At 45.7% G+C, this 13,428-nt stretch overlaps 1 protein-coding gene across 2 annotated transcripts in view; it reads left to right on the forward strand.

Annotated features, from left to right (window-relative positions):
* The window catches only part of MID2 (midline 2), a 211,496-nt gene that overhangs the window by 38,914 nt on the left and 159,154 nt on the right, over window positions 1-13,428 (forward strand). Inside the window, exons 1-2 of one of the 2 annotated variants that reach the window (XM_083484727.1) lie at window positions 936-1,101; window positions 12,118-12,836. In XM_083484727.1, coding sequence (XP_083340853.1) covers window positions 12,174-12,836 — 663 coding nt within the window. In that variant the 5' untranslated portion in view covers window positions 936-1,101; window positions 12,118-12,173. Of the gene's footprint in view, window positions 1-935; window positions 1,102-12,117; window positions 12,837-13,428 lie in introns of those variants that run through there. The other variant, XM_083484726.1, reaches the window with a different exon arrangement.

A 13,428-nucleotide genomic window follows, 5' to 3' on the forward strand; every position in this document is an offset into this window, starting at 1 on the left:
TCTGGGCTTCCCTTTCCTTCTCCTCCCCTCAGAGCCTTATGGTCTTTAGGTAGTCCTGTGGAGGCAGCTGGATCAGGTGACACTTTGATTTCCTTCAGACCTTTTGCTGCATTTTGTGACCATGGTCACTTATGAGTGCTGTGTTGCCATTGTTTGGCTTTTGGCACAGAAAATTGATTGAATTGGAACAACTGGTTTGGGCCAGATGGTCTGAAGGACTATTTGTATCCATACAAATCTACCCAGACCTTAAAATTGACCTTCTGGGCCTGCCATCAGTATAGTGGTACCTCAGGTTAAGTACTTAATTCGTTCCGGAGGTCCATACTTTAACCTGAAACTGTACTTAACCTGAAGCACTATTTCTGGGTTAGCGGAGTCTGTAACCTGAAGCGTATGTAACCTGAAGCGTATGTATCCTGAGGTATCACTGTATCAGTTAGATTGGTGGGTGCTTAGAGAGCAGGACTGCCTTTGTGGTGGCCCCATATTTGTGGACCTCTCTAATTTTGACCCCATCTGCATTGGCTTTTAAATGCACTTTGAAAAGCCATTTATTTATAGTTGCTTTTAGATGAGAGATTGTGATGACTTTTATTATTTAACTACAGTATGTGTTTTACACTGTTTGAGATGAGTGTGCTGGGCTGTGAAATTTTTTTTAGACTACTGTTTCAGCACTCTTGTTTTGTTGGAATGAAATGCTTTAGTTTCTATATTTTATTTAAGTATGTAATCTGCCTTTGGAGGGCTTTGCTCTGACAAGGCGGCATATTAATATTTGAAACAAAGAAAGAATCTAGTTGCGCTTGAGTCCATGCGCAGTTTGCTTGTTTGTTTAAAAAAAACTCTGTAAACACCAAACTCTGCATTGTCAGCTAAACCAGAATCTTGTGAGGCTACTTTACCAGAGGAGATGTAGCAAGTCTTGCAGATGCCACTAGCCAATCCTTGGGAAGGGCACAAGCCCTTTCGGTTGCCTTACGCCGTATGGTTTCTTGTGGTGGTGAAGCAGACAGGAAAAGCAAAGGAGTGGACCATGATGATATCTGCCAGAATGCCATGCTAATTGGCAGACTCTCCTTGCGTTGGCAGATAAAGGTGGTGATAAAGAGGCTTTCAAGTTTTATTGTTCTTTGTGGAAGATTAGCATAGAGGAAGTGAGGAAATGAAGAAAATCAGGTAGGACAGGGTTGGGAAACCTTGGGCAGGGGACACATGCAGACCCGCCAAGTGTCCCTATTTTCCAGGGACAGTCTCAGATTTACAGAAGCCGTCCCGGTTTCTGATTTGATCCCAGAATGTCCTGTTTTTCTTTAGGACATACCTATTTTCACTGGAAAAATGTTGGAGCGGATGGATTTATGTGACCCCTGAACCAAGTTCAGAACATTTAGAAGGCATCTGAAGGCAGCCCTGTATAGGGAAGTTTTTAATAAAGTTTTATTATGTTTTTATATTTGTATGTTGGAAGCCACCCAGAGTGGCTGGTGCAAATTCAGTAAGATGGGTGGGATATAAACAATAAAATCATTGTCATTGTTGTTGAATAGGATATCCCTATTTTCATCGGAGAAACGTTGGAAGGTATGCAAATTTGGCCCTCTATATCTCTTTATTCTGGTCCTTGGAACTAACCCTAAGCCACACAGCCTCTTCACATTTTATTTGCTTCCCCCCTCCCCTGCTCCCCATGGTACAATGTATTTGCATTTATGTTTATTAATGCAAATTGCTTAGAGACATTTTAGGTAACGTCACTAATACATTAAATAGCTAGCTAACTAACTAGCTAACTAGCTAACTAAAACAGAGGGTGTGTGTGTGTGTGTGTGTGTGTGTGTGTGGAAACTAGTGTACGAAGGTGAAATTCTCATTTATTGGTTCACCCACTTTTGTCTCCGGGCCCCACCTACCTACCGCTGGTATATGGTCCTTGGAAGGTTGTCAAGGCGGGAATGTGGCCCTTGGGCTGAAAAGAGTTCCCTGCCCATAAAGCAGAGAGAGGCTGAATAGCCCCTTTCCTTTGATAAGTTTCTTACATTATGCTAACTGCTGCAGTGGCAATATGCTTTACATTTCTGTAATATGCTTTACATTTCTGATTATAAAAGCTAAAGGTTGCATTTCATCTGGCTGAAGCCTTTTGTTGAAGCTGGACCTTTGCAGTAATTGCCACTGAGTTTAGTGGAGCTTACAATGCATAGGATTGCAGCCATAGTAGTCTTAATAAAGTGGTTTGTACGCTATGCATGTACACACACACACACACACACACTATATATAATAACTGGACCAATCTGTGAATTCTTAAATTCGGTTCACCCCATTTCCACATCAGTTTTTTTAAAAGAAATACCTCACAAAAGTTTGTATGCATTTCCCACATGCATTCCTGCTAATATACACATTTTCGCATGTAATTTTACCTTATATACTATATACATTTTTGCAAGTAATTTTCCCTAATATGCATTCCTGGTAAAGGCCCTTTACAGTGGTCACTCCTTGTGTATGGAACTACCAATCTATTGTAGTTTTAGGCAGTTAAATAATATGTGTCCTTTTCAGTGCTAAGTTGGAGGAAGAAAGATCTGATTCCTACAGCTCTTTTTATTTAAAAAAATTCCTTCCAGTAGCACCTTAAAGACCAACTAAGTTAGTTCTTGGTATGAGCTTTCGTGTGCATGCACACTTCTTCAGATATCTGAAGAAGTGTGCATGCACACGAAAGCTCATACCAAGAACTAACTTAGTTGGTCTTTAAGGTGCTACTGGAAGGAATTTTTAAGGTGCTACTGGAAGGATTTTTTCAGATATCTGAAGAAGTGTGCATGCACACGAAAGCTCATACCAAGAACTAACTTAGTTGGTCTTTAAGGTGCTACTGGAAGGAATTTTTTTATTTTGACTATGGCAGATCAACACGGCTACCTATCTGTAACTCTTTTTATTTGTAATTGTTATGTGACTTGTTCTGTGTGTTTAAAGGATTGTGCAATATTTTGTGGATCTATTTTTTACGTATTTGCCTAGTAAACCACCTTGTGGCTTGTGCGGAGGGGTGTGTGTGTGTCTGTGTCCAGAGTGGGTTTGCAGAAAGTACTGTTTGATGTTTATCTTCTATAATATAATGCATTTTGTATGTTTTCACTAACATATAAAGGTAAAGGGACTCCTGACCATTAGGTCCAGTCGTGGCCGACTCTGGGGTTACGGCGCTCATCTCGCTTTATTGGCCAAGGGAGCCGGCTTACAGCTTCTGGGTCATGTGGCCAGCATGACTAAGCCGCTTCTGATGAACCAGAGCGGCGCACGGAAACGCCGTTTACCTTCCCGCCGGAGCGGTACCTGTTTATCTATTTGCACTTTGACGTGCTTTCGAACTGCTAGGTGGGCAGGAGCAGGGACCAAGCAACAGGAGCTCATCCCGTCGCGGGGATGCGAACCGCCGACCTTCTGATCGGCAAGTCCTAGGCTCTGGTTTAACCCACAGCGCCACCCACGTCCCTTTTATATGTAGACATAAAAGGCATTTTGTAAGTTATTTTTATTATTTATTATATTTGTTGGTTGCTTCCCCCCCCTGAATGACCCAGAGTGACTTACATTAAAACTAATTGAGATCAATCAATAGAAATCTAGAAACACAGCTAGACGTATAAAAGGCAAAACTTGCAGATCTCAGCACAATGCCAAAAGTGCCAAAAAACCTGGGCAAAGAGAAAAGTCTTTCTCTAGTGCCTAAAAACAGATGAAGATGGTGTCAGGAATCCCTGTGTCACTGGTCATGTGAAAAGTAGTCTCCCTCACATCCTTGAAATAAATTATGAAGGAGGCAACTCCTGTGGCTTCAGGGTTTGATGCTGTTCCATAGTCCCAGAGAAGGACCTGTAGGGAAGGTGGCAGGAATCTTTCCTGCTCATTCTTTTCTTCTTTTCTTTTTGAAGTATCTTCCTAGCATAGGTGGAAGAAAGGCAGGCATATGGAGTACTTCTGTCTGTAGTTTACCTTGCTTAGCAACAGGGAATGGAGCAAAAAGGTCTGGTGGGATGAATTATTTGCAGCACTTACTTACTTTGGCAGCCAGTTTGTGTATTTGTGGTTTTCTGAGAAGATGGAGGAGGTGAGAATTTAATTAGCACTGGGCTCTTAAAAACAAAGGCCTCCTGTCCCAGTCTAATTGGGCTTTCTCATCAATAAAGGGTGCAAAGCTGGAGCCAAGTGCAGTCACAACCAGCCTCAAAAAGGTACAGCGTTCATGTTCATTTGTTTTGGTGGCAGGTGTATGTGACTGCACATATATGTGCATCTTTGCAAGGAAGTGCATCAACCAGGCCTCTTTCGCTAATGTATATATTTATATGCACCCTTTCTCTTTATACACTTTTTTAATTTTTTTTGGGTTGGAGAACTGTGTTGTAATAGAGAAGTGTGGCTTTTGAAGGTTAGCTGTCTTGGTTCATTTATTGTTTTGGAAAATGCCAACCATTAAAATGAGAGTTGGATTTCTCCTCAACCCTTAATCCGAATCTACTTTCTGTCCAACCTGTAGTAAACAGTGATTTATTGGCTTAAGATCGTGACATTTGAAACATGCCTCATTCTTTTTATTTTTAATACACAAATTTCATTACGTATTTATTACAGATTATTTACATCTGTGGCCTATACCATCCGAAGCATTCAGGCCTCTACGGTCTGTGCCTCACTGGGATCTTTTGCACGAATGTCTTGTTGAAATGGGTGTTGGGTTGTTGCAGGATTCACTTTGGTGAGACTCTTAACTTCTATTATCTTAAAAACAAACATGCAAAGCAGTTATTTGCAATCATTAAAGGTGCAAAGATGGGTTTTAAAACTGTGTGGTTAAATGTGCTTGCGGTGCAATTGGTTTCACTTCGGTTTGTGTTTGAAGGACTAGTCTCCTTTAATATTTGCATACTGGAGGGAGAGATCCGTCTTGGCTGTGAACCAGAGGTAGATCAAAAAGGCAGGGCCTTTTCCCCTGTGCAGTTTGCTGTGAGAGAAACGCCGAATGCTTGTTCTTCCAGGTAAGGGAAGTGAAATGTAACAGGTCTTCCAAGCAGAGCTTGTTTTTGTGGGCTCATTATCGGCTGAAAAAGATTTAAGTCTGTTCCTTGACCGTATCACTTGAGAGTGCAAGTTTGGGACTCACGTGATACAGTGCTTCTCCATACAAAGATAAAAATTTAAAATCTCTGTGCATGAGGAAGTAGTGTGTTGAGGAGAAGGCCAAGGCTAGAATATTTTTTGGTCTCATTTTTATGTGTGGGGATTTTGCTATTGTTTTATTTGGCCTGGAGAAGCAATCAGTATATGAGCTCCGACCTTCCATCTATGAAGTGGTGCAGTCCATAAACCACTTCACTGCCTGTGTCTTAGATGTAAGTCTCACATTGGCCTTGGCCAACCTGGTGCCTTCCAGAAGTTTCAGCCCCAGCCATTTGGCTGTGGTTGATGGGAGATGTAGTCCAAAACATCTAGAGGGGGGCAGGTTGTCCAAGGCTGCGTTACAGCTTATGCCCTCTTCCTCCCACCGGTAGAAGAAGATTTAAGAAAGCCTTTCCTTTCCTTTTCCTTTCTTTTTTGAAGTGGCTTGAATAGGAAATTTGGAAATTAAGGGGAAATGGATGTAGCTTGATAGTGGAGCACAGCTATGCATGCATGAAGCCTCAGGTTCATAGCTATCAACTTTCAGATTTGAAAATAAGGGATCAGCAGCCTCGAAAATGGGACTGCACCACTTCATAGATTGAAGGTCGGATGCGGGTGGTGGATTGAGGGACACTGGTGGCGCTGTGGGTTAAACCACAGAGCCTAGAACTTGCCGATCAGAAGGTCAGCAGTTCGAATCCCTGTGACGGGGTGAGCTCCCTTTGCTCGATCCCAGCTCCTGCCCACCTAGCAGTTCAAAAGCACGTCAAAGTGCAAGTAGATAAATAGGTACCACTCCGGCAGGAAGGTAAATGGTGTTTCCGTGCACTGCTCTGGTTCACCAGAAGCAGCTTAGTCATGCTGGCCCCATGACCCGGAAGCTGTACGCCGGCTCCCTCGGCCAATAAAGCGAAATGAGCGGCGCAACCCCAGAGTCGGCCACGACTGGACCTAATGGTCAGGAGTCCCTTTACCTTTAGCCTTGAAAATAAGGGATCAGCAGCCTCACCTGTCCCTGGGACAGTCTATGGGATTTCTAACGATCCGGGATAGCAGCGGGAAGCAGTAGGAAACAGCGCTGGAATAAGGGAATTTCCCGCCAAAAAAGGGAAGGTTGACAGCTATGCTCAGGTTCAATCCCTGGCATATCCAAGTAAGACTGGGAAAGACCTCATTTCTGAAACCCTGGGAAGCTGCTACCAGCCTTATGCTCTTCCATCCACTGTCTTGTAATTAGAGCCACAAAAAGCAATTAGCCTGAAAAAAATTCTAGCCTGCTGAGACTGGCAGAGGAGGGACAGAGAGATTCCATCCCACTTGTAACAAACAGCCTGCTGTGTTTGTCATGGTTCCCTCTGAGCACCCTGATTCAGAGAGGAGTGGGAGGTACTTGAAGACAACAACTTGGGAAGGAGGGGGAGGGGTTGAGACGGCGCAGCAGAGACCTCTTAGCGAATTTCTCCCTCTGTCCCTGGAAATGCATGGAAAGAAATCTTTAATAAGAATTATTATTATTATTATTTAAAAAGGTGGGAAATGGGGATAAGAGGGGGAATAAGGATTGTGAGGGTTCAGTGGTAGAACACACACTTTGCAGTTCCACCAGCCTCAAAGTTCCAGTTTAAAACCCTGGCACCTTCAGGCTAGGCTGTGAGAGAGACCCCGGACTAAAATGCTGGAGACCCATTGTCAGTCAGTGTAGGCCATACCGAACTAGGTCACTGAGCTTCAGTAGGCGGGTTGTGGACACCTTATTGTAGTGTTTCTCAGACTTTGGCCCCCCAAGCTGTTGTTGGACTACAACTCCCATCATCCCTAGCTAGCAGGGCCAGTGGTCGGGGATGATGGGAGTTGTAGTCCAACAACGGCTGGGGACTCAGGTTTGAGAAACACTGTGGTCATAGTTGAATTCTAAGGTGGGTTGTTGCAGCAGCACATTTCCACCATATAAATATATGGTCAAACAAACAAACAAGAAAGCTGTCCCTCAGTGCATGTTTGGGTTAAAGGGCATCGCTGAAGACTGCTCAGCTAGGTGGGTTCATTGTAAGTAGAAGGCAGATTCCTATATTCCTGTATGGCCTTCCGTGCATATGTGACATGAGGAATGTCTACTTTCCAACAGTTACCGTATTTTTCGCTCTATAACACGCACCAGACCATAACACGCACGTAGTTTTTAGAGGAGGAAAACAAGGAAAAAAATATTCTAAACGAAATAGTGGATATATGATTTTTGTGGTTCATGCTGTGGCCACAGACATGTGATCTGACAGTGAGTTTGGAGTAGCCCAATGCAAAAATCCCGAGGATCCATGTGGATCCATGCTTTGTAACCACAGAGGAGGGAAGGAAAGGGAACCATGGATCCTCTGCTCACGACTGCAGCAGATCCCCCCTGCCACCCGCAGGCATTCGCTCCATAACACACACAGATATTTCCCCTTACTTTCTAGGAGGAAAAAAGTGAGTGTTATGGTGCAAAAAATACGGTACTTATTTTCTTGGTGGAGAACAGTATATATATGGTCAAACAAACAAACAAACAAACAAGAAAGCTGTCCCTCAGTGCATGTTTGGGTTAAAGGGCATCGCTGAAGACTGCTCAGCTAGGCGGGTTCATTGTAAGTAGAAGACAGATTCCTATATTCCTGTATGGCCTTCCGTGCATATGTGACATGAGGAATGTCTACTTCCCAACAGTTACTTATTTTCTTGGTGGAGAAGAGTATCTGCACACAGCTGCAAAGTGGGACATGAGCATAGTGAGTCATTGACCCTCACCAGAGCAAGCGAATGAATCCCGGAAGCTTCCTGGCACTGTTGGTTGTGCAATAGACCTGAAGGATGGAAAGTGGCTTCCGCAAAAACCAAAGCAGAGATGACAGGGTTATGAAACTAGTTGGAAGAGCAAGCTTCATCCCTGAGCCAGCTGGTTGCAGGTGTGCGTCTGTCGAATTGGCATGCCTCTGCATGGGAGTGCCCAACACTGTACTGCTGGAGGGTTGCCAAAGCTTAATGTGGCTGTTGGTGTATGTACGTTTTGTATGTGTGTGTTTGTGCAGCGCTTTTTGTGATGGTGCTCTCGGTTATGGAGCACTGTGACCTTTTTTTACTGCCTGTGGCAGACATTTTGTGCTGGCGCCCAAGGCACATTCATCAAGATCCAAATACCTGGTATGTGTGTGTGTATATTTGTTGTTGTTGTTGTACCCCCGCCCATCTGGCTGGGTTTCCCCAGCCATTTTGGGTGGCTTCCAGCACATTAAAAATGGTAAAATTTCCCAATACAGATGTTTTCGAAAAGCTCACTCAACCACTTTGATCTGCAGAAGTCTCACTTGTAGAGGTACCACATAACGCTCATTCCCAGTGCTATTTTTCTAGAAAAAGAGGTGCTGGAATTCACCATGAACACCTCCCTTGTTCGGGAGTTGCACCCACCTGGGAGGTGCCGGAACTGAGTTCTGGTGAGTTCCAGCTAGGAAAAAAGGCTTGCTCACTCCACATTTGTAAGACGTTGATATTTTAGTGTGGTAGCACCCACACTTTGAAACTCCCTGCCTATTGACATCAGGCAGGTGCCTTTCCCTTCATTATTTTTTAAGCCTGTTAAAACACATTTCTGCTTAGACAACGCTACCCAGATGGGTGGAATGTCAACATGCAATGTAAACTTATAATTGACTTTAATTATTTTTGAATGCTTTGATTTTTTGTAAACTGCTTTGAGGTTTTATTACAATTAAGTGGTATATAAGTATTGGGCAATAAATTATCTCTCTCTCTCTCGCTCTATAAAAAATTTATTTATTTCCCAATACACTCTCTCTCTCTCTCTCTCTCTCTCTCTCTCTCTCTCTCTCTCTCTCTCACACACACACACACACACACACACACTAATGCATTTATGTTTTTAAATACATTGTAAACCACTTAGACACCTTTGGGCAACAAGTGACTACAGTGGTGCCTCGCAAGACGAAAAGAATCCGTTCTGTGATTCTCTTCGTCTAGCGGTTTTTTCGTCTTGCAAAGCAAGCCCATTGACGGATTAGCGGATTAGCGCTATTAGCGGCTTTTAGCAGCTTATCGGCTTATCGGATCAGCTGATAAGCGGCTTAGCGGCTTAGAAAAAGGGGGGGGAGGGAAAAACCCCGCAGGAACTCGCAAGACATTTTCGTCTTGCGAAGCAAGCCCATAGGAGATTCGTTTTGCGAAGCACCTCCAAAACGGAAAACTCTTTCGTCTAGCGAGTTTTCCGTCTTGCGAGGCATTCATCTTGCGGGGCACCACTGTACCAGGCATTGCTGTCAACTTTCCCCCTTTTTTAAGGGAAATTCCCTTATTCCGAATAGGATTCCTCGCAAGCAAAGGGAAAAGTTGACAGCTATGCTACCAAGTCAAATAAATGGTGTTCTGGGTTTGCAGGGGCCAAGGATCCCTTAAAATTCCTGGGTGCGAGTTTCTGCCCATATTTTATGAAATTAGTAAATTTGGCGTTTGAAGTCAAGCCAGCTTCCTCAGGAGCTAGGCTTCTCTGGCTTGACTTCCGTAGAGGGGAGATAGCAGAGTCATTATCCTGCCAAAAGGTGAGACATTCAGCATCAGACAAGAAAGGGGGAGGCTGCCAGGCTTAGTACAGGGGGCAGGATGTCACCACAGTAAAAAAAAGAAGAGAAAAGTGCTTTTTGCAGGAGGCTTTTTAAATGAGGTTGCCAGGGTGACAGAGGGGATGCTGGAAGCGGAAGGGGAAGAGTTGTTTTCTGCAAAGGCTGTTGGGAAGAAGCAGACGGAAGTGGGCAGAACTCCATGCATGCTGGCTGGGAGTGGCTGCTCTGAGAGACGGGGGCCGTGGCTGGCTGCTGTTTTGGACCCAAGCTTGTTGAAGCCACAAGAGGAGCAACAAGAGACACTCTTGGGGTGTCATGTTCTGTGGCCCCTCTGTGGAAGGCTTTAGGTGTCAATGTGTGTGAACAAACCACATTTCTAAGACACAGCAAACTCCACTGTGCCTTGATTTTGCAGTGGAAACAAACCCTGGGTGAGTGCCTGGAATCCCTGGAATCTTGCTTCCATTTGACAGAGATTAGGGGTGGCGTGTAGTGATAGCAGCAACAAAACACAGTTTGCCAATTTGCACAGAATGTGAGGAATAACCTCTTTCCAATTTCCCTCTTTATTTCCCCCTTCCCTGTTCCATACTTCAAGAAAAATCTGAGTAATTCCTGGGTGTTGTATTTGCAGAAATGGGAAATCATTCATTTTTTTGCTCCTACTTTCCATATGGCTGGGGCTCTGTTTGAAAGCAAAAGTACCCCGGTTGTCTGCTACCTCCTCCCATACACCATCTTAAGTCTTTCAGCAAAGCAGGTCAACGTGTCTTGATAAACGGCAGCAGACTTTCTCTCTCTTCTTCCCTCTAATGCCTTTTAAACATCTGATGAAGTGTTCCGGGGAACTCAAATCTTGCACTCAACAGTTTCATAACATGATTGAGCTAATATGAATTGGAAATTTGTGTTTTTTTTTCTTGTAGGCCATCAATGGCCATCTCTAACCTACATAAATGTGTCAGTTCAAAATCTTCATATCCTTTAATTTGTGGAATATCCACATGGAAGTACCGTATTTTTCACCCCATAGGGCGCACCGGCCCATAGGACGCACCTAGTTTTTTGGGGGGGAAATAAAGGGGAAAAAATTATTTCCCTCCCAGGTGCAGGGCTGGGGCGGGGGAAGCCCAAGCTTCCCCCAACCCCAGCCCCCAGAACAGGCTGCTATCCACTAGCTGTGGGAAGTCGTGCAGCTCTCCCACGCTAGAGGAGAGCTGTGCGAAGCCCGAAGCTTGGGGCGTGCTGAGCTCAGCGCGCCCCAATCTTCTGGGTGCAGGCAAGCTCTTCGTGCAGCTCTCCCACGGCTAGCGGAGAGCTGCGCGAAGCCCGAAGCCTGGGGGGGCGCTGAGCTCAGCGCGCCCCCAGGCTTCGGGTGCAGGCACCTCTCCCCAAGCCGTGGGAAAGCTGTGCGCAGCTCTCCCACGGCTTGCGGATAGCTTCCTGAAGCCTGGAGAGCGAGAGGGGTCGGTGCGCACCGACCCCTCTCGCTCTCCTGGCTTCAGCGAAAGCCTGCATTCGCCCCATAGGACGCACACACATTTCCCCTTCATTTTTGGAGGGGAAAAAGTGCGTCCTATAGGGCGAAAAATACCGTATTTAGCCACACGGACTGATGTACAGTGAAGGTTGGGGACCACAGCTCAAAGGGAAACGAATTGCGACCCAGTAGCTGAGCACATACGTTTGTATGCAGAAGGTTCAGCCCCTGGAATCTCTTTCCCAGCATACCCTCTTGGGTTTTAAGATCAGCAGAGAGAGCCCTCTTAAGAGCTGCGCCACTCTCAGAAATTTGGGGGTGGCCCAGGTGGAGCATCCTCTGTTGCAGCCCTTAAGTTGTGGAATTCCCTCTCCCGGCTTCATTGTATAGTTTTTGTCATATGCTGAACATGCACTTCGTTACCCTGTACTTCGACACTTGAAATAGATCTTTTAGAGGGCATATTCTAATTGTGATTTTAAGTTGTTTTAATTCTTTTTTTTATGTTGCTCTAACCTGTGAAGAGACCCCTCTTCACCTCACAAAGGTATTAACTGTTAAACCATCATGAGAAATGTATCTCTGTGGGGGAATAGGGCTTCCCTAATATTCTCAGCACCCTTAACAAGCTACAGTTTCCAGGATCCTTTGTGGGGGAGGAAACCATGACTGCTTAAAATATATGATCCTGCTTTAAATGTATAGTACAGATGTGAGTGCTCTCTCTCTCTCTCTCTGGGGTCATTGTGAGGCTAAAAATGCCGTTCTGAGCTCCTTGGAGGGAGGGCGATAAATGAAAGCCTATAAATAATTCACTGTCCCCTCTTGCCCTTCTTTCTTTCCCAGGTGGCTAACCTGCCTCCTTCGTTTTTAGTGCTGAAGCCAGATTGCTTTAACTAAAGATGGAAACACTGGAGTCGGAACTGACTTGCCCAATTTGTTTGGAATTGTTTGAAGACCCCCTCCTTCTGCCGTGCGCTCATAGCCTCTGTTCCAGCTGTGCCCACCGCATCCTGGTCTCCAACTGCTCCGCCGGAGAGCCTCTTGAGCCCATCACCGCCTTCCAGTGCCCCACCTGCCGCTATGTCATCTCCCTCAACCATCGGGGCCTGGAGGGCCTCAAGCGCAATGTGACCTTGCAGAACATCATCGACCGCTTCCAGAAGGCCTCCCTGAGCGGGCCAAATTCCCCCAGCGAGAACTGTCGCGAGCGGCCATACCGCCACAGCCCAACCATGTCGGCGGGCGACAGGATAGCCTGCCAGTTCTGTGAGCAGGACCCTCCGCGCGACGCTGTCAAGACCTGCATCACCTGTGAGGTGTCCTACTGCGACCGCTGCCTGCGGGCCACGCACCCCAACAAGAAGCCGTTCACCAGCCACCGCTTGGTGGAGCCTGTGCCGGACGCCCACTTCCGTGGGCTGACTTGCCTTGAGCATGAGAACGAGAAGGTGAACATGTACTGTGTGGCTGATGACCAGCTCATCTGTGCCTTATGCAAACTGGTGGGGCGGCACCGGGATCACCAGGTGGCATCCCTGAGTGACCGGTTTGAGAAGCTCAAGGTAAGAAGGGGCGGGGTGGGTTTTGGGCACTGATTGAGGTGGCAGCAGCTGTGTGTGTTGTGTGGTTTGTGTCTGTTTTGCTCCGTCCTGCACGTTCATAAGTAAGGATTCATTGCAAAAACCACACGCCCCAAAGTGACATATGGAGAACGTGCTCTGAGCTGCTGTTTCACCGCAGTTGCATCCCTCAACCACTGTGTCATCTCTGAACTCACTTTTCAGTATCTTTTGCATCAAAACACTAGGAGGCTGTTGTAAACTGACTCAGGCTGTTTACTCAACTAGCCCAGTTGTATCCATTGACTGGCAGTGGCTGGCTGTCCAGGGTCTTGAGCAAAGATCGTTTCCATCATCTGCTACTGGATGCTTCTGAAATGGGGATTCCCATAATTCTGCAACAAAGCTATGAGCCACACTCCCGCTACAACAGAAGAAGCACTCAAATTGGTTTTGTGGTGGAGCAATGAATACAACACAACCCCCCATTTTTCTTACCACACTAATCTGGTCGTGTGAATTGGCTTTGGTACTAACCGGGTAACTGGAGTCAAGGTTTTCCTGTGTGAAAGGAAGCAGACTGTTTCAATAGGTG

Source organism: Podarcis liolepis (assembly GCF_965112155.1).
Source record: "Podarcis liolepis genome assembly, chromosome: Z".
Taxonomy (NCBI): domain Eukaryota; kingdom Metazoa; phylum Chordata; class Lepidosauria; order Squamata; family Lacertidae; genus Podarcis; species Podarcis liolepis.